This window comes from Pseudopodoces humilis, chromosome 3 (assembly GCF_049639895.1).
Source record: "Pseudopodoces humilis isolate 2021_Gansu_Grassland_sample_001 chromosome 3, ASM4963989v1, whole genome shotgun sequence".
NCBI classification, from domain to species: Eukaryota; Metazoa; Chordata; class Aves; order Passeriformes; family Paridae; genus Pseudopodoces; species Pseudopodoces humilis.
Window position 1 is genome coordinate 57,693,693 of NC_142202.1, and position 25,406 is coordinate 57,719,098.

The 25,406-nt window shown below is 38.8% G+C and overlaps 1 protein-coding gene across 1 annotated transcript in view; it reads left to right on the forward strand.

The window, feature by feature from the left end:
• Nucleotides 1–24,066, forward strand: part of IGF2R (insulin like growth factor 2 receptor) — a 58,183-nt gene extending 34,117 nt beyond the window's left edge. The window contains exons 24-48 of the mRNA XM_005518638.3: nt 348–491; nt 1,754–1,932; nt 2,293–2,380; nt 3,833–4,039; nt 4,384–4,514; nt 5,211–5,308; nt 6,127–6,263; nt 6,879–7,069; nt 7,633–7,759; nt 8,118–8,240; nt 9,240–9,502; nt 11,138–11,350; nt 12,256–12,405; nt 13,424–13,585; nt 14,070–14,271; nt 14,661–14,807; nt 14,924–15,158; nt 16,117–16,253; nt 17,211–17,325; nt 18,675–18,821; nt 19,295–19,479; nt 19,881–20,067; nt 21,086–21,250; nt 21,851–21,920; nt 22,390–24,066. Of these exons, the coding sequence (XP_005518695.3) occupies nt 348–491; nt 1,754–1,932; nt 2,293–2,380; nt 3,833–4,039; nt 4,384–4,514; nt 5,211–5,308; nt 6,127–6,263; nt 6,879–7,069; nt 7,633–7,759; nt 8,118–8,240; nt 9,240–9,502; nt 11,138–11,350; nt 12,256–12,405; nt 13,424–13,585; nt 14,070–14,271; nt 14,661–14,807; nt 14,924–15,158; nt 16,117–16,253; nt 17,211–17,325; nt 18,675–18,821; nt 19,295–19,479; nt 19,881–20,067; nt 21,086–21,250; nt 21,851–21,920; nt 22,390–22,791 (4,205 nt within the window). The 3' untranslated portion in view covers nt 22,792–24,066. The remainder of the gene's footprint in view (nt 1–347; nt 492–1,753; nt 1,933–2,292; nt 2,381–3,832; nt 4,040–4,383; nt 4,515–5,210; nt 5,309–6,126; nt 6,264–6,878; nt 7,070–7,632; nt 7,760–8,117; nt 8,241–9,239; nt 9,503–11,137; nt 11,351–12,255; nt 12,406–13,423; nt 13,586–14,069; nt 14,272–14,660; nt 14,808–14,923; nt 15,159–16,116; nt 16,254–17,210; nt 17,326–18,674; nt 18,822–19,294; nt 19,480–19,880; nt 20,068–21,085; nt 21,251–21,850; nt 21,921–22,389) is intronic.
• The last annotated feature ends 1,340 nt before the right edge of the window (nt 24,067–25,406 follow it).

The window sequence follows — 25,406 nt, forward strand, 5'->3', positions numbered from 1 at the left end:
GGTATACCCAAGAAAGCTGCTAATTAATTTGAAAACATTTAATCATTTTTGTGACTGATGCTGCTTCAGCCCATCTCTGAAGGAAAAGAGTTAATTTAGTATTGACATCTGTAAAAATGCACCTGTGAATTGTGGAGAAGTTATATTTGGCAAGTAACTGTCAGAGGAACTATGTTCTGCATTTGGTAAGGGGAGGTTTCTGTGGCAACAGTGCATTCTCTTAATACATATCTAATGTGATTCTGAAAATTATTTTGAATTGTGTATTTGTCAGTGAAACTGGCATAATTTCAAATCAAATTCTGCTGCAAGTATTAAGTTCTCTCAGCTTACTGCATTTCTTCCAGATGCTGCTGGCAATGAGTATGACCTAAGTGACTTGAGCAAAGAGGGTGAGCCATGGGTTGCTATAGACACTTCAAAGGAAGCAAAAAAGCGAACATTTTTCTTGAATGTCTGCAAGCCCTTGCCCTACGTGACTGGATGTCCTGGTAAGCCAAGTAACAAGCACTTCTTGTGTCTTCTGATGCAAGATCTTATAGTCAGAATGATGTCCCTGGGTATTTTAATAAGATTTATTGACTCCTGTCCATTTAATTGTGGAAGTGGCACAGACCTAGGTGACATAAGTTGGGAGTATTAATAAACAGACTTTGGCAAACGGAGAGCAGTCTTAATGCTTATCAAGACTCTTGCATTGAGATGTATATTAATGCATTTGGGAAAATTGCATTGAGGGCAGTATTTGCCAGGTGATGTTATCATTTTTTAAATGATAGGAAAGTGTCATAATTTAACCCCAGCCAGCAATCAGCCCCATGCAGCTACTTGCTCACTTCCCCACCAGCAGAACTGGGGAGAAAATCAGAAGGGTGAAGGTGAGAACTTGTGGTTTCAGGCAAAGACTTTTTGTGGGTAAAGCACAAGCTGGGCATACAAGCAAAGCAAAACAAGGCATTAATCCTCTGCTTCTCATGGGCAATCAGCTATCCATAGCATGTTCAGCTTCTCCAGGAGGGCAGGGCTGCATGACATGAAACAGTGACTTGGGAGTACAAACACCATCATTCCAAATGTCCCTTCTTCCTCCTTCTTCCCCCACTTTATATACTGAACATGATGTCAGATGGTGTGGAATATCCTTTGGGCAATTTGGGTCACCTGCTCCTGCCTTGTCTCCTCCCAGCCTCCTGTGCACCCCCAACTTCCCTTGCGATGTGACAGTAGGAAAAGCAGAAAAAGCCTTGGCTCTGTGTAAGCCTTGCTCAGCAATAACAAAAAAAAATCTCTATATTGTCAACCCTGTGTTCAGCGCAAATCCAAAACACAGCCCCATACTCACCACTGTGAAAAAAATTAACTCTACCCAGCTGAAACTACTACAGAGAGTCAAATGTTGAAGCCTCCTAACTGAATGAGGCCAGAATGAGAAGCTTATGCCATGTCTTTCTGCATTTCTAGCCAGTTTAATATATTTAACTGTACTGTAGTCGTCTATGAGTCTGTGGAGCCAGGTAAATTAGTGCAGTTTGAAAGATTTCAGTATGCAGGAGTAACTTGTTTTATTCCTCAAAAGCTTTAGGTACACAGTGTCTCTTAACTGTGTTGATGAATATGTGTGTTGTGTTCTGCTTCGGGAGTTTGAGACAGTTTACTTCAAATCTCTCTTAAAGCTACCCTGTACTATTATTCTACAGTCAATTTAACTGTAGTTATCAAAGCCTTGAACTAAAACCCAGTTCTTTTCCTGTAGGTGGTGCCATAGGATCTTGTGTGAAATACACTGATGGGAGCAAGAACCTTGGAGTCATTCAGATAAACCCCCAGGCTGCTACTGATGGGTCATTAAGCATTATTTACTTGAATGGTGACACCTGCAAAGATAATCAGCGTTATTCTACACGTATAATCTTCCAGTGCGATCAAACAACGGTAATTTTCTGTTCTACTTGCTATTAATGAGGATTTTAGTGCTTGTACCAAAATAGACCATGTTTACTCCTCTTAAAATGGAGAGCGTGGTTCTAAAAGTAAAAGCTTACATACTGGGTTTTTCCTTGTCTCTTCTTAATAAAGCTGTGTCTGTTTTACTGAACCTGTAGAACACAAAAGTGAACTATCATGGAATCCATGGAGCCACCAAAAGCAGCACTTTGCTGAACATGAATATTAAAGTTTGATAGTGGAGACTTTAAACTGTGCAACTGTAGTAAAAAAAAAGCTATGCATGTATGTTTTGAGACTTGCAATGAAATTATTAGTAAGCTTCCTTCATATGGATCTTTTCTGTAGGGATCACCAGTGTTGGAGCAAGAGAATGACTGTGAGTTTGTTTTTGTTTGGAGGACCTTGGCAGCATGTCCAGTTCACAAAGCAGAAGGTAAGTGTAGTTATTTGAGCTTTAAAATATCAATCAGACTGTACAAGTAATAAATACTTGAATGAAACTATGTTGGTTTCTTGTCCTGTCAGTCTTTCTGTAACAAGTGTTGGCTTGTGGAGGAATATCCATTCTGAGCTTTAAACTAACTACAAATCCTATCTAATGTTAAAAATACAAGTTAGGATGACAGGCAAATGTACTTGCCTGTCTAGGGAAAGAAGATGGCGTGTATGGAATGCTTTTGAGAAAGCATTGTAGTAACCTTGTTAAATCACAGAGACTGTAAATATTAAAACATCAGGTTTTATGAGAACAGTTGATTCTGTGCCCTGTCAAGTTATTCCCTGTCCCTCACTAAAGACTTGAAGCAAGACTAAATTTGATCCTAGTTAGACAGTGGGGGAGAGGCAAGTGGGGGGAGTTTCAGTTTGTATTTGATTCTAGAATGTGCAATAAGAAATCACTAGTTCTAGTTCTGGTACTTGATTGTCTCTTAGATGGGAGATGGAGTGTGTAGGAGTGTCTTCTCTGCCTTCGCAGGCTTTGTTTTGCAGCTTGCAGGTAATTCCTTATAAAACATCTGGACTTCCTGTAAAGGATCTATCCCAATGGTCCTAGATATTATTGAAGCTGCCAGTGACCTGACATGGCATGAGGAATGTTCACAAACTACTGCTCTGTAGCACATAATCACTGGGCAGGACACTGGTGACTGAATTGTGGTTTTAAGGGAGGAAAACTGATGTCTTTAGCTTGGTACCAACTTGCATGATCGAGAAAAGCATAATATTCAAGTGATACAGTCTGATGATTTTTTAAAAAGCTTCACAGTGTTGAGCAAAGGGTCGCTTTGAAACTGAGGACTTGATCAACAGCATAGTCCTGGACATATATATCAGCTAATGAGACTCACGTAACTATAATTTTCCTAAACCTTCTTTTATATGCATCTTTGTAGATTTGTAAGCTGGAGTAAATATTTATTATGACGCATTAGTTTCTTAACTCAGCAAACTTCAGAGCTGTTAAAAGAAGATACAAGGCACCTTTTGCTTTGATCTTGTGACCTTGCTGTTCTTTCCAGATAATTAAGTAAATTCTGGCCTTAGGGTCTCTGATTCTCTACTTAACCTTCAGCACAGCTGAAGGAAGAACTCGAGACCACTCTGAGGCAGTTTTTGAACTACAGTGTGACTTTTGCATCTTGTTTTTTAGTGGCAGTTATAAAAGAAATGTGCCATTTATGTATTGTCACGTAGTTCTGGATATTAGTGATTTCTCAAAAGGAGTTGCTTAGCTGAACTAAGATGGTTCTTCAGTGTCACTGCTCTAAAGTAGCTACTCATTTTCGTGGTCTTATTTGTCCAGTAAGCCTTAATTGTCCCCAGTGTATTTGGCAAGGCTAATAGATCTTAAGTTGTATTTTAAATTCTTAACTTTTCTTTAAAGGAAATGATTGCCAGGTGAAAGATCCAAGGTATGGTCATGTTTTTAACCTGAAGCCACTTTCTGATAAAGACATCAAAGTGAGTACAGATGAGTATGACTACTACTTCAGAGTTTGTGGAGAAATAACAGAAGCTTGTGGTGCAGGGCGTCACAGTGTTGCATCGTGTCAAGTGAAGAAGATGGGCCCTACTTTCAAAAAAGTAGCAGGTACTGCACTTACCTAAACAAGCCTAGGGAACAGGAAAATCAACCAGGGTGTAATAGAAGAAGGGTTCTTGCTAATCTAGTGCATCTAATGAGATAAAGCACCTCAATGCTTTTGCTCAATGTGCAGATAAAATGTCATATGTGTAGTTACCTTGACACTCAGTTATGAATGAGCTCAGCCTTTACAGTGCTGGAGTAGTAGTCCCTTTTGACTGGACTTTTAGAGGAAGGTTGAGATCTGTCTATATTCTTTAATTGTGCATTTTATTGCTGTTTATGTGACCCTGTTACTGTGGTTGTGTGTTTACTGTAGCTGCTGACTTTTCTCAACTCTTTGCTTCTAGGCTTACGTACAGACAAACTGACCTTCAAAAATGGTTTAATCATGATTAACTATACCAGTGGAGAAAAATGTCATAAAATATATGAGCGATCAACTGCTATATTATTCTATTGTGACAAGACTACATCTGAGGTTAGTTTCAAAACATGTTTCCTGTACGTATTCCAGAGCTGTCCTCTTTATTAAAGTATGGAAGGTTAGGGTGAAGAACGTGAACATGCCTTATTATTTACAGATTAGACAGGCGATTCAAAGGTCCTGTGATGGGACAAAAAATGAAGAATGTTTTGAATCTCCTGTTTATGGATGGTACCTTTATCATTTCCTAGGAAGATTGGTGCATGTTGTTCCTTTAAGGGACATCTATCATTACCAAAGCTCTTGGAGATGTTGGGAAGGGATGTTCTTCCAGAAGTGACAGCAGTTTCTTTGTAAGAAATAAAAGGTAGAAGGTTGAATGTGCAGGAAAGCAGGTATTACATGGCCAGACCTAAAATAAGCTGGTAACTTGCTTTTAGTATTTGTATGTATTTGTGCTTCCCTTACTGTTCTTAAACAATGGTGTCTATAATTATTTTTGCTCTTCTTATTTCATGGGGGAGGCAGCAATTCCTAATGGCTGCTCATCTATCAGAAGTGTGCATGTGGATAAACTCATGGGATAGACTCAAGGGTTGGGAGAAACCATGATTTTTAGCTGGTCAGAGGCATATTGTGGCTCTAAGATAATGTGTGTTCCTGGATCTTCCTGAAGCATGGCTGACACATTTCATAGTTTCAATGTGTGTAAATGAGAAAGCAAATTCATTTTGTACTGTGTTCTTTCAGCCTGTATTTTTGAAGGAAACTCCAGACTGCACCTACATGTTTGAATGGCATACTCAGTATGCTTGCCCACCTGTTAAATCTACTGAGTGTTCCTACAAGTAAGTTGTTTCCACAAAATTAAAATGAAGCTGTATGTTGAGAGAGACATATACAGCCTTCTTGCAATTCAGTGCAACACTGCCCCTTTAGCTAACGTGTTTTGACCAGCTAATGTAGCATTCAATGACAGTGCATAATATTTTAAATAACTTTTGCAATTTGTGCTTCTGAAAACTAATATCATTGAAAAAAAACAAAACAAACCAACAACTTTGAGATTCTTCTGAGAAGTAATGAAAGGGAACTGTTCAATATGTGTTTATTGATGGTTGAATGCTGAGTATGTTAGGTTGTTGCAAGTGTCTAGTTGTTATTTAACAATAGCTAATTTAAATAAGACTACAACTGTCTGTTTGGAACTTCCACCAAACAATGCTTCTGGAAAAATGTCATTTATATCTGTCACAACCAAGTATTAGCTCATTAAGATTGGATGTGGGGTCAAATGTGGCTAATATTTGGCCCAGAATTTGAACATCTCTCCTCATTATAGGTCTCTACCCTGAGGTAAAACAGTGCACTGTAACTGTATGTATGTTTGCCATGCCCTGAAAGGCAACATGCTTTAATTAGAAGTTGGAATTACTCTTGCATTGGCTGAGGTGTGTGCATGTGGACCGTTTCTGTGGTGATAGCTGGTGAGGTCATATATCCTTCTACTGAATTTGAAGTTTTTAGGGACCACTGCTTCTGGTGCAAACTTCTTTTCCAGTGTAATAGTCTGCTTTGAGTTATCAGGTTAAAATTACTGTAGTAACTTAAGGATTGCAACTTTAAAATGCTTAATTATTTTACATGTCTTTAATCTTTTGTACAGGGATGATGAAGGAAACTTCTATGACTTTTCATCCCTGTCACGACACAGAGAGAACTGGGAGGCCATTGCTATATCTGCTACTACCCAGAAATACTATATTAATGTCTGCAAGCCCTTAGTACCATATAGTGCTACACGTAAGTGCAAAATACAAATATATTCCTCCTATAGCTAGGGAAGGCAAGTGGTAGGACAGTACTGGTGGTGACTATTCTGAGTGAAATAAATCACAAAGCAAAGGATGCGGAGACAGTGGTGTGATTTGTCGCACCAGAGGGAAAGGTAGACTGTGAGCCTGATTTCCATCTGCTTAGGGGGTGAGAGTGACTAGCAGCTCTTCTCTTGATAACTTTGGCACTCTAGCTCTTTTGGTCCTTATCCAAAGTTTGCTATAGCTCTTAAAGTTTAAAATAATTAGAATTTCCCTATGGCATCTTTTGACTGACTTCACATTTTGTGCAGTGCAAGGCCAGACTGTAGCCTACCCCTAATAGTAGTCCACTTCCCTTGTGGTAGCTGCCACTACTTTTTCATGACCTTAAGTGAAGTGAGACAATTGCTGCTAGTTGTGATTTTTGGGGAAAACACATCCCAATAAATATGGTTTGGACAATGGCTTTTAGGTAGATCAGCCATGATATAACTGAAAGTAGGGTAGTGGACTTTTATTCCAGGCAAGTACATTTACTTAGTTACTAACATTTACTTAGTAACATTTGGAGTAATAATGCAGCTTTTGTTTATGTGTATAGGTTCCTGCCCCTCTGATGCTGCTGCCTCCCTCATTGAGGGTACAAAATGTACCAGTCTTGGGGAAGTGGCTGATGGTCCTCGTTGGGAGAATGTCACTTTTATCCTGAAATACATTAATGGAGATCAGTGTCCAGATAAAATTCGGAAGAAGACAACAATATTGCGCCTCAAGTGTGATGAAAACAGAATTGTAAGTGGGTTCCTTCTGCTGGGATTTTGTGTTTGTGCAAGCAGAAGGACTTACATGTACTTGCATTTCAGATACTGAGCAATTTTTAAGAGATTGTTTTGTATACTCTGTTAGCACAATTTTTGTCATCTGTAATAGCTTCAGATCATCTGCTTACATCTTGAAGATGAATGTAGTGCAGGTTGGGAAGTGTTTTAAGTAGTAAATAATGCTATTGCCTGTGTAGCTCTCAATTCTTGCACATCTGTATGCCTTGCCATTAAGTACTCTACCATTTGATGAGATTTGAATTGCCTTTTGGATTGTCCTTTGACCTAGGCTACCTTTAGCTCTCCTCGCATTAATTTTATTTCTCCTGATAATGATTCTGTACTGTTGTGTATTTTAAATAATCACAGTTAAATACTCTATCCTTGGATTAATTAATTGGACCATGATGATCAGGTTTTAGGACTGGTGTTTGAACTGAGGTCAGTTACAGGCTGCAGGGATAGACCTGTTGGCATGGAATCTCAAACTATCACTCTATAGAGATGTCACTCTCTCCACTATTTTGTGTTTAGGAATCAAAGCCAGAACTTATCACTGCCATTGAAGATTGTGAATATACTTTCTTATGGTTCACTGCTGCTGCATGTCCTCTTAAAAGCAATGTGCAAAATGACTGTCGGGTAACCAATCCTGCAACAGGTAAGGAGGAGGCCTCAGGATTTTGTATGTGGAAGAGGCTGCTGGAAGCAGCACTACTGTCTTTGTGTTCTCGAGGGACTTTGTTAGAAAAGTGCAGTGTGGCACATCCTCTGGATAGTGACTAAAATGCTTATGGATGGTAGAAATATCTTGTACTGCAATGTCCCTTGGAATATAAATAGATGATAGTTTGAAACTTGTGTTTCTTCTGTTAATGTGAGTAACTGCCTTTCTAAGCTGGCAGGCAAAGAGGGTCTGGTTAGCCTTCCTACTAAGTTCCTGAAAGCTTATAGTACAGAGAAATGTCTTGATTTTGAATCTGAAAAAGAGATGAAATTGTTCCCTGATCTCTCTATAGGCCACCTCTTTGATTTGACACCATTAAAGCGAGAGTCTGGCTATACCATCAGTGGTTCACACAACAGAATAATTGAGTTGAATGTTTGTGCTGAAGCTAAAAGTTCATGTGCTAATGGAGCTGGTAAGCAAGTTATCCTCTGTGGTACTGTAATCACTGACTATAGGGTAACCAGAAGAAATACTTATGCTCAAGTTTACTGTAAAGTGTCATGTTTTGCTGCAAATGCAGAAAGGGTGATGGGAACAGCTGGTGGCTGTACTGACTAGGAAGAAAACCAAACTGTTTTAGGAAATGAGGCCATACATTTTTACCCAACAGCATTCACATGGGCTCACTTCAAGTCCCAGTCCCTTTAGTTTCTAATGAATGGGTATTTTTTTGCACATGAGGGCAGGAATGTAGGTGCTTCTACTGCCTGTCTTTAATACTGTGGAAACAGAGACATTACAATCTTCCAGCTAGAGTGAACACAGTAGTGATGCATCGCTGTAATGCATCTGCACTGGGCTTTGTGTCTGCACTTCAAACCTTTGCCAGTCCTCTTTCTAGCTTTCTGTTCTGGTGCTTCTGAAACATCAGTAGAAGTCAACTTTTTGCTTAATTAACTGGTTTTAAAGCTGCTTAATTGCAGGTTGAATTACTAGCTCTTCTGTCAAATTGAATATGAAATAATACTTAAGCATCTTAGATGCTAAAATAGGAGTATTGCTTGTTGCAAAAATTATTTTTGTGCAGTTAGAAGAAACTATTAGATTGATTTGCTTTTTAAGAGGCATCTTAATAAAATTATATATAATCTGTTTGACATTTTTTGTTAATTACTTAGTTTTCAGAGAAGTGATAACCAAACACTGCTCTGTGGCTGCTTAAGCATGTATAGGTGCAGTACATTGAGCTGGTTGATGAAGTAATAAAGGCAATACTTGGTCTTTGTATCAGTGCAGTTCAGCTCAGTTTAATGGCAGCTCTGAATGGTGTGGCAAAGCCATTCTTTCTTAGAAAAATTAAAGTGACGCTAAAATCTCCAGTTTCCTGCTGTATATGTTGTATGGTGCAGTTTTTCAGGGCAGTTGCATCAAACTTGATCTGTTTTCTTAATTTTTCTTTTTTTCTCTTTAGCTGTCTGCATCAGAGGTGGCCAAAAACCAGTTAATGCTGGAAAACAGAGTAAAACTTTAAGTTATGAGGATCAGGTGCTGAAGCTTGTCTATGAAGATGGAGATCCTTGCCCTGCAGACCCTGCACTGAAGCATAAGAGCTATTTTAGCTTTGTGTGCAAATCTGATGCTGGAGATGAGAGCCGACCTGTTTTTGTGTCTTTTGATGAGCAAACATGCACTAGTTACTTCTCTTGGCATACTTCCTTGGCTTGTGAAGAAGAGGTAAGAATTACTTTTGCAGAAAACACGGGACTTAGAGTTTCTGAGGTGGGTTAGATATAATAGCAGTACATTTTAAATTCCTTGAGGGAAGGGTTTCTTCCTTAGTACAGAGCCAAAATTCATATAGGAGTTCTTGAATGCTTTCTCTACTGACATTTGCAACAGGGGTGAGCAGTCCTTGATAAACTCCTGCTTCACATGTTGAGCCAAGTTAAAACTTCTAACGCTTGAGAAAAACCCCTTTGTGGAACCTATTTGGCTGCTTTCCTGTGCAGCTCAAATGGAAGCCATCGGGTGTCACGTTGGGAAGTGATGGCGAAGATCCTCCAGTGCAGCAGGCCTGCAGAGCTGAGGCTGACTTGAGGATGGATAGCATCTCTGGGCATGGGGATAGTCTTTGTTTCTAGGCAGGTGGCTAGAGGCCAGGCAAGTGCATGATGAGTTTGCTCAGTGCAAACCAAATAAACCTTTATTGAATTATTGAATGAGTTTAGAATCTGCTTCTGATGTGCCATATGTGCTGTAACAGCATAATGTGGTCAGTTTAGTCAAAGTGGTGCTCCAGAGAGTGCTTTGAGTTAGTCTTTAGTTAAGTTTAGCTACATTAGCTACTAGTCATTAAAAATAGATGGTGGGTGCATGGAGTAAAAGGCAGTACTAGGAATAGAAGGCTAAATGAACTATTGGATAAATTTAGATGTTTTCTTAATACCTGAGTATTTTCTTTTATGAAACTGCCTAATCATTCTTTTTGCTGCTTTGATTACCTCTAGTGTGACCATCATTCTCTGCAACAAGTTGTTTTTCCTCCTCATCACTGTTTCTACAATACCTCTCACTTCCATTTCCCAATGAAATAAAATTCCTATTTTTCTTTCCCCAACAGGAATTGTCACATCCTCTCCTTCAGCTACACACAGTTCTGGTTTCCCCTTCAGTAATATGTACCATGCTGCAATACAAATCAACAATACCCAACCCCACTGTCTTTTCTAGCCTGATAATTCCATTTGGTGGTCCTTAGTGCACTTCTGATCCCTTTTTTCACAGTGACCCAAGCTATTTCAATGTGATGATATCTCAATAGCAACAATGATTATTTGTCTTGAAATTTAATGCTAATTTTGTTAGTTGCTCCATTTCCTATCTAAACAAGAGTAGATTTCTCAAATTCCTCATAGACTCTCAGTAGGGTTATGCACATTAAGAATGAGTGAAATCGGTTCTGAGGAAACTTAGTACTCAAGCCATAAACTTTGCAATACACTCACTTTACATTGTTATAATGTTGTTATAACCAAGCTTGTTTGTTGGAGGAGAGGAGGGCATGGGGCCTGATCTTACAAAGTCATAGTGACTATGTATGCTGGAGTATGTGTGCCACATCTTTGTCTTGGTATTGCTCTGATAGGGATTCCATTCCATAAGAATGTTCATGTGAATGTGATCAAGGGTTTTCATATGCTGCTTGTAAATGCTTAGTATCTATAGACAAGCAAATATTATAACAAATGCTGCTTTACTTAGATTTGAAACTTTTAAATGTGGCCATGCTTCTTGCCTCAAGAAGGATGTTTGTCAATTACTCAAAGCAAGTAATAAAAGAATAAAAGCAATAAATGTACCTTCTTGTAGGTGAAGTGCTCAGTAATGAATGATAGTTCCATTATTGACCTGTCTCCTCTGATCCATCGTACTGGGTATTATGAGGCATTTGTGGATGAAGATATTACAGATGTTTCTCCAGACTTCTACATCAACATTTGTGAGCCTCTCAATCCTATCAAAGATGTCAGTTGCCCACCTGGAGCAGCTGTTTGCATGGTTCCTGTTAATGAATCGCCAATAGTAAGTACTATGCCAGGAATCACTGAAATGTGCATTTCCTTAATAGTTTAATATAGTATTCCTGCCTAGAGACCCAATTTGAACCAGAGGCTTGACAGTGGATTAAAGAAATGGAATGCAGAATTTAAATCTCCTCTGCAAAGTTCCGTTTTATTGCTTTTCCCTGAGAAATATTTTCCTATACTGAACCCCAGTGATCTTTTTGGATGTCAGAAGATTCAATACAGTGATAAATATAAAAATTGCTACAGAGAATTTTTTTCATGTACTGAAGAAAATTTGTGTGCCAAATAGGGACACTGGGAAGTAGAATGTCGTAGTCATTATGTGGCTTAATTGATCTTGTGATAGCCCGTTGCAATTGGAAGCAGTCTAGGTACTAGTATGCTCTGAAGTGCACTTAGGTCTTTCATGTGAGAACTTGACAGCTGCATAAATAGGAAGCCTGTTACAGAGGATTGACTAACTTGTCTGTGTCATTCCCTTGAGGGATCCAGGCTCTTGCTTTTCAGGACTTGTGTGGAAGCTTTAGAAGACAGATATAAAAAGCTGTGATTGTTTTCCACAACTTTCGGTATTCATCTAGGGACCTTACGCCATTGTTAATGCTATTTTTAAGTTATGTGTTGGTAATTTGGCACATTGATGTAGAGAAGAATCTACCTCTAAGAGGCAGACACTCCCTGGGTTTTGTCAAACATAGTCAAAAACTGTTTTGAGTTACTTGTGTTTTGTTAGGATTGAAATGTAATGGCTGTTCTTTGAGTATTGAATGCAGTTTTCGAGAGTGCAATAGTTGTGCACCCATGTAGACCAAACAGATGAATTCTGATCTGAATCTCTGGGCTGATCTGGAATCTAGGTATGTCCTGTAATTCTATTAATACATATTTTTGCTTGTATAGGATATTGGTCGTGTTACTGAACCTCCCCAGTTCAATAAGGCAGCAAATGAAGTTTACATCACTTACAACAGCACTACTCCTTGTCAGATTAACAATGGATTGAACTATACTTCTGTTATTGTATTTCACTGCAGCCAAGGAACTAGTCTGGTGAGACATCTATTCAACTTACATTGCTTTTGGAGTGTAATGGAAAGTGGGTAGTAACCAGTGTTAGCTTTGTTTAAAAATAAGTCAAGGATTTGTTTCTATAATGTATGGATGGACTCACTTCAAGAAGTGTCATATTTGTGTCCTTGACTGGCGAAAATTTTGAGTGTATGAACTTTAAGCTTGAGAGTAACTGGTTCTGATGATTTCAAGCATCAGATTCCACAGAAGTAATGTAATGATAACTTATTGCTGACATTAAACTTAATTTTGTGTTGCACCTTGTTTAGATCCTAAAGTTTGTACTTGTACCTCAAGCTAACACAAGAACCAGTGTAACTGTACAGATATTACTATAAGTGTTCCCCCTGTGCTGTAACCTTTTCCATAATTGTACACAACTTCAAAATTGGCACTTAGTTACTTATGTTTTTGTTCTGTGTCAACACCCGAACACTAAATTCAGTTTGCATGGTAATGTGAATGTAACATTTATTGAATTTTTTTAATGCTTCAACAAACTGTAGAGAAGCACTTAGATGTGTTTGTCAAACAAGAGTTTGCTAAAGATCATGAAAACCTTTTCTGTCAACACAGGGCATGACATGAAACTTGAGGCAGTTCTGAATATTACATAGGCCATACTAATACTTTAGTTTAAAACAAGATAGAGTAAACAATGTTCTCTAAAAACCTTAACTGTGAAATTTCGTAATGCTATTGAGAAGCACAGCTCTCACACTTTTGTTGCTTGCAACTGAGCTGAACATGAAAATCTCAACCCTAATTAAGAAGAAAGCTTGTGTTACCTTGATTGATTGTTTTCTGGAGCTAGGTAGAATGCACTTCCCTTTAATTTTTTTTTTTGGTACTAGTTACAATATGGTGTTTGTCCTACAATCAGTGAAGTCTAGCCATGGTAGTAACTGAGGTTGACTACTGGGGAAAGGGGAAAGTGCAGAGACAACAACAAACTGTCCAAAAATGAAATGTGACTTCCTGTGTTCTTTGGTAACAGGGTAAGCCAAAGATGATAAGGAAGGTTGACTGCACATTTGTTTTTGAGTGGGAAACTCCACTTGTGTGTCCTGATAAAGTGAAAACTTTAGGCTGCTCTGTGATTGATGAACAGTTACACTATACATTTAACCTGACCAGCCTTTCTGGAAGATCATTTGAGGTAATGCCTTCTTGTGTTGTAACATTTATTTATTTAATTTATGTATAATTGCCTATTGCTAAAAACATTTTAAAACTGCAGGAAGGGTTTCTTTTAAGCATTCTGTGTGAGAAGAGGCTGAAATGTCCTGTAGTCAGTATCGATACTTGTTTGGCTTCTGACAGATAGAATGATGTTAGAGGCTATAACATTTTAATGTTTTTGAGAGTGAAGTTAATGAATACAGAAATGGGTAAAGGAATGAGAAATCTTCACCTCTGACAGAATCTTGAATGAGACAGCAGGTCTGCTGAACATAGTTTGTCTGTGTGCTTTATCATATTTATCAGTTTTGTCATATTAATGAAAGCCAGACTTGCAAAATCAGTTATCTTTTCCTCCTGCATTATGCAACTGCTGCCTCAGGCTTGGTTTATGAAGCATTTGTGTGATTTTGTAAGTATTGACTCTAGACTTGCTGTGATGCTTCTGATTGTCTACACAGGTATTTTCTGGACCCAACAATTACCATGTTGGTGTGTGCAGTGTAGGCTTGCCCCAGGGAAAATGCAGAGATGGGGCAGTGTGTCTGACATCTAAAAGTGGAGTGTCATCTTTTGGAAACATAAAGGAAATGAGAATGGACTATAGCCACCAGGATGAAACAGTCATCTTGCAGTATACAGGAGGCGATCGGTGCCCTCCAGGTGAGATTGGAGCAGACCCATTCTTTATGTTCAAAACTAGGAAATTTTCCCCTTAAAGTGTGAGAATTTGTTGTGCCAGGAGAAAGCAACATAGATTTTACATACAGCAATGGAAACGTCCTTTTGCTAAATCACAAGCTTCATTCTAATCTGCAATGTCAACATGTATCTCCCTGGAAGAGACACTGCAACTTTTCTATAGGGATGATTGTAGCTAATTGTATGGTACGTCTGGTTTTCTAATTGGGTTTAAATTCATTGTTCCAGTATTTCTGTTGTCTGCCACTGACCTTCCTTTAGTACTGAAGTACAGGATCTGAATGAGGCTCTGAATACGGATACACCTATTCTACTGTGTGTAGTTATGAGATTATACCTTTCCTTCTCAGTGACTGAAAAGGGAGAACTCTGTGTGTTCCCCTTCAAGTACAAAGGGAAGACCTATGAGGAATGTATTACAGAAGGGAAGAATAGGCCATGGTGTGCTACAACTGAAAACTACCAGGGAGATGAAAAGTGGGGATTCTGTAGCAGCAGTAAGTACTTCCTATACTTTATGTACAAGGGTCTTAGCTAACACAGGGATCCATACATGCATGCAAGCCTTGTGTAAAATACGTTTTTTCTTTTTTTGCAACCTTTCTCCTTATAGCAACTGCAAGAAAGCAATCTACCATTATCTTTACGTGTGATGAAAATGCTGGTGTTGGGAGCCCATACCTTCTCAGTGAGACTCTTGGTTGTGCTGTGACATTTGAATGGAAGACTCAAGCTGTTTGTCCTCCCAAGAAAATGGAGTGCAAGTTTGTCCAAAAACACAGAACATATGACTTGAGAATGCTCTCTTCCCTGACAGGATCATGGATCTTTTTCCACAATGGGAACTCGTGAGTAATAAGCAGCTCACAGGGAACAGCTTGCTTATCAGTACAGTTGTAACGTGGCATAGTATTTCTATAGTTTATTCCCTGCTCAGTGTCTTGAAACTGTTATTGCTTAACACTTCACATAAGTTAAAGAAAGCTGAGAAAGGAACCCATGTCTCTGAATGGACAGAGTAATCACATTCTTCATTTACCCTTTCTCTCTATTGGTGATCCTTTTTAAAGGATAAATATTCACCTCTGAACGAAAAGCTATTTAAAAGCTTTATATTCAAACTGCTGCCTTAAAAATGTAATTTTGTTGTTTAAATGCTATTCTTTTTTGGATTCTTAGTCTTGTTGAAGAAGAGTCTTAATTACTTAGTTGCTTTCTTTTGACTTAAGTGTATAACTTATTTTCTGACATTCAACTGGGGCTTTTCACTCACATTCCTCGATGTATTAGCATAGTGGAAAATATGGATGTCAGGAAGTCATCAACCTCTCCAGCCTCCCTCCTCCAGTTAGGAAAGAGAAATGAACTGGCAAGGATGACAGCATCTGATTCTAAACTTATGATAAACTGTGGGGTAACAAAATAGTTCATTCACCACTTTGCTAGCAATTCTCTGCTCTAACATATCTGAGCTGGTATAACTCTGAGGAGATAATGAACTTAGGGTAGTATTATAACTTTTATAAATGAAAAATCTTTAGGATATTTCTTGAGTCTCTTCCAATTTTTAGTTTGGACCTAGGTCAAAATTAATTAGTGACCTAATCTGGTGGTAATTAATTTTTTTTCCAGTCTTGAAAATGATTATTAGAAGTAATCTGCCAAACCTTAGTACATGTTTTAGTCTGTCAACTCATTTGAGATTTAGTTTCTTGCAACCTGTCTAGTGTTCCATGAAGATCCTAAGATTATTCAGTTTAGCCTAAATGAATTTTAAAGAAGTTTTGTCTACCATGTTCTGTGTAGGTACTATGTGAACCTCTGTCAGAGGGTACATGAGGGACCCACAGGCTGCCCTGAAAGAGCCAGTATTTGCAGGAAAAGCTACAATGGAGATGTTCAAGTTCTTGGACTTGTTCATACACAGAAGCTGAATGTGACAGGTAGAGTTACTTTTTGTTCCTGTGGAGAGCTAGAGATTAAAGGTTTAAATCTTACAGCCTAACTGTAGCAGTTCTTAAATTATGCTGAAGCCTTTATTTTGAAATATTTTTATCAATGAATCTCCTGTTTAAAAATGAAAACATAATATGACATTTAAGCCATGAGAAAACATTGAAGCAAATTAACAGTGCTGTCATTAAAGCTGTAAGAAATGAATTATCTATCTGAACATCAAGAAACCCTTTTATTACAGTGAGGATACCCAAACACTGGCACAAGTTGTCTAAGGAGGTTGTAGAGTTCCTACCTTGGAGGTATGCAAAGGCTGTCTGGACATAGTCGTGGACAGCTGGCTCCAAGTGACTCTCTTGAGCAGGGGGTTTGGACCAGATGACCTCCAGGGGTCCCTTCCTACTCCAGCCAATCTGTGATTCTGTAGTTGTGAGAGGGTCTCGTTCATCCTATTTGAAAAGACTTATTCTGCATCTACTAACTTCTTCAATTAAAGCAGCATGTGAAGGATGATTAATTGGCTTCACTCTTACAAAAATGAATGAAAACCAGTAATCTCAACTTTACTCAAGCTTCTAGTTTAAGGAATATTTTTCAAATTGGTGGTCAGGGAAATTTTCCATCCATTTACAAAAGTACTGACATGTATTGCCTGTATTTATTGTCTGAGTTAATTTGTAATTGGGTATCTTCATTTACTCTTACGTTTAAAAAAATTACATTTAAGTGTAAACATTTGTTATGGCCATACTGGTGATCTGAACACAGGGTACAATGTAAAGACAAAGAGTGATTTTTAAATGATTGCAAGTGAGAATGCCTCAAATTACCGAAATACTACAATTGATATATGGTCAATGCAGAGGAAAAGAATGCTGGAAGTAAGGAAGTCTAGAAGAGAAATTTCTGACAGCTGCTTATAAAAACGTTTTTTTTTCTTCTAGGTGATACAGTGTATATTAGTTATTCCAGTGGGCAAGAATGTAGGAAAAATAAGAAAGTAACAACAATTATAGAACTGAAATGTGCAAGAACGGTTGGCATGCCCATGCTGCAGAGGTAATAAATTTACATACCGCTGATCTTCATGGCTGATTCTTTTGTATCTCTCTAGTAAACCCTTAAATCCCAGGACAAAGACTCTCTGCTCTGTTGGACAGTCGATAAAGTAATCCTTGGTCTGCACTTGCAAGGCATAGCGTCTTCTGGAGTTTGCACAATTGTTCATTTTCATAAACATTGTATTTATCTTAAAACTTCTGGGAAAAAAAATAGCCATTCTGCTTCCAAATTAGATCTGACAATGGCCTGGATGCAGTTGTTTCCAGTGTCAGTAGCCAATGTCATTGTACAACCACTCTTAACTCTGTTCAAAATCTGTTTATTAAAGAACATTTTCTGTAGGTAAGTGATAGAGCTAATAAAGCATGGTTTATTTCTGCCTCAATACAGTGTATTTAACCAGAAGCTCTCTAAAATAAGGTATATATACATGATCACAAATACTAAGAAAGCTTGAGGGCTTTTTGTTTAGTCTTGATATTATTAACTCTGCATTACTTGTAGAATTGGAAAACTGGACAAAATGTTCTGTGACAGCCAAAGAACAAGGCAGAAAAGTGACTAGCTGTCATGGTTTCGGGATGGTACTCTCTAATTCAGTTGTCCCACTGAAACTACATGCAGGTTGTTCCCTCCCCTTCCGAGGGCTGGAGAGGAGAAATGGAGGCACAAAAGGCAAAGGTCATGGGTTGAGATAATAACAATTTACTGGAAAGAGAAATAAGAAAAGAAACAGTAACAGCAACAATACCAAAGACAGAGGGTACAAGAAGGAGCTGAATGATTTGAACAAGACATTGATATGTGACCTGGGTCCCTCTGCCATGCTGTGTTGGCCCAGGAGGGACCCCTTCTCCCTAGAAAAGATGCCCTTCCCCTTGTCCCTATCAATGATGTGAGCTGCTATAGAATAACCTCTGGGTCCTGGCCATGGCCCTTCCTGGCTACTGCAAAAATATTATCCTGTCAAGGCCAGAACCAGGACACTAGCTTATACCTCTTGTTCTGCTTAAATAAAAGGCAGGTTTAACATGCTGCAAAAAAGCAGCCTGATATGTTTGCTAGCTAAAATATATCAATAAAACCCTTTGATACACTGTGGGAATTCTGTAATTTTCAGCTGGAAGTTCAGGTGCAGCCAGGTCTTCTAAAACTGCAGAAAAAATCCAATGTAATTCTTCAGGTAGCTTTTATTTTTAGTGCAACTTGACTATTTTAGCTTATTCTAGGTATGATGCTTAGGCAGGACATTGTCACATGTGGGTTAGCAGTTGTCTTTTCCTTTTCTCAAGTCTAAAAACTTGTTACTCTTTCCGGGAATCATCAGCTCTATTCTTATTTGGTAGGTTTGATGAAGAAAACTGTGCTTACTACATCACATGGGACACACGTGCAGCTTGTGCTGTGAAGCAGCAGGAGGTAGAGGTGGTGAATGGAACAGTCATTAATCCTGCAACTGGGAAAAACTTTTCTTTAGGAGATGTTTATTCCAAGTGAGTAAAAAAAAAAAACCCAAACAAACCCCAAAACAACAAAATGGTTCTACCCTTAGTTATCTTTCTGGAGAAGATTGCTAAACCATGCTGTTCATTCATCATAGCTGTAGAGCACACCATATGGTTCTCAGAGTCAGTAGTGTGTATGAGCCACTGAATCATGCTTTTGTCTTCATATTATCTTAAACCTTTGGAGGTATTTGGATGTTCAGTCACACATTGAGGGCAGTATAGCTGGAAAAATCTGCTTTCTGTGCTTGCTAAGGATTATATTTATGCTAAATATAATCCTTATTTCTACTTCAGGGAGGAAGCCACATTCCTACATCTTTTCTAGCTGCTGAATTGATCACTCAGCTTGCTCTGGAATCAACCAGTGATAGACTGGCAACAGTGGTAGATGCTATGTCTTGGGCATAACCCCAACCTGTGAGTTTAGACTTAATAGATTTTTTCCTCTGTTTCCTCAGGTTGTACACAGCTTCTGGTGATGAACGGACAAATGGCGATAAATACGTGTATCAAATTCAACTTTCTGGTATAATAAATTCAAGTTTCCCAGAGTGTTTTGGAGCAAACATCTGCCAGGTGAAAACTAATGAACAGCGCATTCGGAGAGTTGGTTCTGCCAGAAATGCCAAATATTACGTTGATGGTAAGTACATGCTCACCAGACAGAATTGCTTGATGCTCTGTGAACTGCTTCAACCAGAAATGGTCCTTGGTTCACAACATCTGTGCTAATCCATTTCTATAAAGCTATCCAGAGTGTGTCTAGCATAATTTAGATATTTTTAATTTTTTTTGCTGTGTAAGCTGTTGCAAATATGGCTTTAATGGGGGTTAGGGATTGATACTTGAAGACTGCAAGACTTGAAGTTGAGAGACTGTGGTAAAAACCGTGTAAGATAGAAGACTTTCATCTCCTGTTTTCATCTGTGCTTGTGCTGTATAAGCAATGATTTCCCTTAGTTAACTACTTTTTTTCCCAGGGTCTAGTGTTTACAGAGTGTTCTCAGGAAAGTAGTAAACTGCAACTTTTTCTTCTCATTGTAGATGATGATTTGGATGTCATATTTTCATCTGACTCCAGATGTGGTAAAGATAAATCAAAGTTTGTGTCTTCAACCATTTTCTTCCACTGCAATGCAGAAGCAAAGGAAGGCATCCCTGAATTCCTTCATGAGACAGCAGATTGCCAGTATTTATTTACCTGGTACACATCTGCTGTGTGTCCATTAATGTGAGTAGATAACCATTTTCTGAAAGCAGTTTTTGTCAACACTTCTCAGCGAAAGGCTTTTTTGTATTTATTTGTCACAGTAATTGGAAAAAGGGGAAAAGCTGAAAAAGCAGTAGACTTACAGATAAATTGATCATCATGTGTGCAGTGTTTGGTACATAGCTACTAAATTTAAGCTTCTGTACCTGAAGCTGGAGAGGTACAGTGGAATTCTTATTGTTTTCACTGAGTAAAACTGACTAGCTGAGAGAAGAAGCTGTTTCATGTTACTGAGAAGGAGCAAACAGTTTGTGGGTGAGGTGTTTGGTTCCCCTTGCCTTACTGTCTGAAAAACTTTGAAGCTGTGACAAAGACTGGCCTTCCCCTCTATCTGCTCACTTCTTTAGCCTGGAATGGAAAATCATTACAGGTCTTCAAGGAACAATGAAGTATTTCTGCAATTAAATATGGTCAGCTAAACTACTGATTAGTGAGGGGACAGTGTTAAAAGTAGAGTGTCTGTATCTAGGTGCTTACAATGTTCTTAATGGTAGGCAGCCTCACTGTGAAAAATGGAGTGACTACTTTCTGGGAGTGTTTACTCTCCGGCTGCTAGCTTGAAAGCACAGGCAAACTCTTGATTCTGATTTAAACCTATTGAGGGAGGTTGGTATGTGTAGTGCCATAGTCAGATGAATTTCTGTAGCTGTTGCAGCTTGCTCAAGTGCAGCTTTGGTTCTAAAACAGTATCTTTGTGTGGATAACTACTCCTGTATAAGCTCTGGAGTACTTAATTGTGCTCTGCAGACTTGACTGTATTTTCATGCACTATTTGATAACGTACTAGGATGTAGGCACAGTACATATATTTGTGTTTTTCAAGTTGTTTTTACTTAGATGAAATCCCCTAAATTCAGTTCATACAGCTGTTATGTTGGAATGACAAGATGGTGCGGCATGTCTTCTTCTAATCTGCTGTTTCTAATCCAGTTTAACAAAATTTACCAATAGATCTTATCTTTTCAATTTACATTGCTAGATCAACCAGTGATCCAGGAAACAATCAGCACCAGACAGATGAGGAGACCCAAATACATAAAGGTCTTTCAAGGAGAAGCCAGGCTGTTGGTGCTGTGCTTAGTGTCCTCCTGGTTGTTCTCACTGCATGTCTCATAATCTTGCTGTTCTACAAAAAAGAGAGGAGGTAAGAAATTATTAAGAGGCTTTAGAAGTTTCTTTGTCAGGATTTGGTTTTCTGCCAGAAATGAAAGGGGAATAGTAAACTTCATAGATTTGGGTTTTTCAGTTGGCAGCATCAACTGTCCAACTGCTGGTTCCTTCAAATTCTCCATTGCTGTCTGAAGGCCCATGTAGAGAAGGCTGGGGTGTACAACTGAGTTGGTCTAGCCTGTCTTGTGAGCAACTGGTAATTTAAGGAGCATGAAACAGTATCCACACTATTAATATTTGATATCCCTCTGCTTTCATGGAGTCAGGCTAGATCCATACAACAGTGTCAAGGAAAAAGTGCAAGTTCTGCTGTTCCTCTGCTTTTCAGACAACTTTTGGTTGTTTTTCCCTTAAATATGAAGGGAATCAGAGGCGTTTCGGAACAGTCAGCTTGAAGCTGTACCAAGGGGCAAGATGTACATCATCCCAGACTGGATTTTGATTGAGTGGTTCAAGATCAATGTGATAGTTTGCAGCTCATTTGTTGACATGCTTTATGTTGATGGTAAAAATCTAGTGAAGAAAAGTGAGGGCTAAAAAGTGTTCCTAATGTAGTGTTCTTTCCTTTGTTTAGGGAAATTGTAATAAACAAGATAACAAACTGCTGCAGAAGATCATCTGCTGTTTCCTACAAATACACAAAGGTAATTTGACAATCAAATTTGTTTCTTATTGAATTTTCTTAATATGAAGCTTTTGTTAATAAATAAATAACCCCTTTAATTCCTAGTTCCTTTTGTGCGTGGAAACCATATGGTGTGGCATCAGGAAAGCCACATAGCTTTTATAGATATATATATATATATATATATACATATACATACATATATATATATATATATATACATATTTATATATATTTATACTGTGAAATGGGAAAGGAAGATAGAGTTGAGGAAACGAAGAGCAGTCCATAAATTGCCAAATAGCATGTGAATGTACAAGAAGAGAACGAAGTCTGTTTCACCACAGTGAAAAATGGTGCTCTTGCAGTATTTACTCTCTCACAGCTACCTTAAACCAAGGCTGTGCATGCTGTGGGGTCTGATGACTGGAGGGATCAGTGTGTGTGTCAGTCTAGAGTGGCAGATGCAGTCTCTTCTTTTCTTGCAGATAAACAGTGAAGAAGAAGCTAATGAGAATGAGACAGAGTGGCTTATGGAGGAAGTCGCAGCACCAAATCCAAGAACAGCAAAAGGAGGGCAGGAGAATGGTCACATTGCTACCAAGTCTGTTACATCTGAAGCCCTTACCTCTCTCCGTGTAGATGACCTGGACAGTGAGGATGAAGTGTTAACCATTCCAGATGTAAAGATTCAAACAGGAAGAGGACTAGACAGGAGCAAGCACCCACAAAAGAAGCCACACAATTTTGGCAGTGATAACAAATCTTATTTACTGAACGGAGGAAAGGAAAGGAAAGCAATAGCTAAGCCAGGCCAGCAGCAGGCACAGAACTCTTCAAATACAGCATCGTTTCATGATGATAGTGATGAGGACTTGTTGAATATTTAATAACCCCTCTTGTGCCTAATCAAATATATATAGAGAGATTATATATAATGGGACAACATTTCCAACCAAATACGAGGACTTCAGCCTGAAAGATTTTTCTGAATTTTGCCTTTAACAAGAAACCATTTGAAAGGGAAGAGAAAGATTTCTTGGTTGTTTGCAATGATCTGTTCAGTAATGACTGTATTTCTGACATCCAGTTGGCTGAGTTAGTTGACTCTCTCTAGCCAGGGCACTTTTTTTTTTTTTTTAAAGTCTCAGCATAGATGTTAAATACTTGCTTAAAAAAGAGAAACCTTTGAAAAGAAAGGATTAAGGCTCAATGAAGCCCCTGGCTTCTGAGACTCAAGTTATCTGACTACTATTGTTTTAACTCCTTGTATTTATTGAGCCTCACTACTCAGGTTTGCTTAATAGTAACGTGTTCTTCCTGCCGGCAGGGTATTCTTCTATGGGCTCACCCATTGTGAGACAAGGAAAAGTATAACTTCAGTGTGTTGAGATGATTTGATGTAAATTTTGGAGCTGGTCTAATTTATCCTGTAAATTTGAATATCCATAATAATTTAAGCAGATCATTGGTTCAAAGGTGTGGACTGAAAGGTACAATTCTGTATAGCTTTAGCCTGAAATGGTTGCTGTTCTTCGCATGGTTTTTGTTTTTTTTTTTGATACTGGTCATATGACTGACTTCATCAGTATTTGCCTAAGCAGCTGACAAGCACCCAAAGATTTTTTTTTTTCCTTGATTATGGCTGGACTGGGCCAACTGCACAGAGAACCAGAGTTTTCAAGGACATAGAGGCAAGGTTCCTATAATACAATCTGCGCTATCCAGTTTGTCATCACCAAGGACTAGAGGATTCCTAGTCTGTATAAAGCCTCTCTCTGGTATTAATTTCAAGAAAATAGATTTGGGGCAATATTTTCTGATAGCCTAATTTCTAGTCTGTATGCTATGATCCTGGCCATGGTCATTGATTAGAAATGTTGCTGGAAATAAATGAAACTCAGTTTTTCTCTAGCAGTCTTGCTCCTCTCCAGGTGTTTCCTGAATAAAATTATGGACAAAGATAGGGTTTCAAAGCATTGTACAAGAACATGCATTGGTCAGAATTTTTTGAAACTTTTTGTTGTTCCTTTTGGCTGGCTTATTCAGTTTCAAGAATGGTTTCTTTTTATAAAACTCCATTTTGAATCAAAATAGTGTAATATAAAATATTCAGCAATTTCAATAAAAGATATGAAGTGGGTATTCCAAATCCCACATCTCAAGTCTGGAATCTTTCTTACACTATTCTGCATGCTGCTCACCAGCCTAGTGTGACCCTTTCCTGCTGTGATGGTTAATGCCTCAATCATTATGAGATTATGATCTCTCACTCAAAATGAGAAACAAATGTTTGATTACAAAGATCAGAGTATATAGGTAGGACTGATGGTGTATTCTTTCTTTAATCAGACTTCAGCTTTGTTCCTCTTGTATTGTTACCAGTGGAGCCGTAAGTCAGTCTGGCTTAAGCTGCATGTTTTCAAACTTAAACCAGCATTTTTCATATTTATAATTAGGAGAGCTTGGAGAAGTGAAAGGCTTGATGGTGTATTCTTAATATTATCTGTTATCATTATAACAGTTCTCTCCAATGCATGTTAGAGTGTTCTGCTTCCCTTCCCCAAGTTATCAAGGCCAGCATTTTGGAGTTGTTTGATCTATGAACCAACTGCATGAAATTATTTCTCCTGTGTAAAATCCCATGGTCTCTTTGTTTGGGCTGTGCCTAGCAAGGCTTAGGTAGAACACAGCTGTTCTGTCTGGAGGTGCTTATCTGACCAATATCAATGATATAATTTGCATCTGACAGCAGTGAGTGACTTCAGTGCCTGGTCTTGGAACTACTGCCCACTTTTTACCTAGGTAGGCATTTGTATGTAGGCTGGCTGAATCTTGCCTCACAGACAGCTGGATGCATAACCAGCTTCACCAGACTGTTTTTTACAGAATACTCAACTCCATGGAAGGGAAGGGTTATGACAGTAGCAGGGCCCAGGTGAGTATGCACAAATGGCTGGACCAGGAGCAGAAGCTTTGCCAGTCAGCAGTACAACTCCTTGGGAACTGTCCCTAAGAAACCCACCGGCCAGGCAGAGTCCCACACAGCCCCCTCTGGGCTGGCTGCAGAGAGAAGGGTGGGAAATGAGGAAAAGTGGCCCAGTCTGGATTGAGCTTCTGTAGTTCAAGGGAAACTTTTGCACACCATTACCAACTGTTTAAATAAAACTGTTGCAAAAGAAGTGATGTGAAGGGTTTTTAATGTTTTTAAGATGTGGCCTAATGCCTTAGCTTCACCCACTTCCCGGGCAGGCTTTGACTTCAGTTCCCTTGGCCCCAGCTGCCTGCATACATCCTCCTGCTGAGGAGGGTTTGCAGGGGCTGGCTCTGAGCATGGTGGCTGCTGTGCACTTTTTGTGTCCTGTTCCCCTCCCCAGCTCCATGTGGAACTCCTGAAGCTGGAGAGGCAAGGCTCTGGTGTGGGGTGGTGCTGTGTTTGGCTGAGGGTGACACAGCTGTGAGTGGCCAGGAGAGGACTTCTTGTTAACTTGTAGATGTTCCTGAT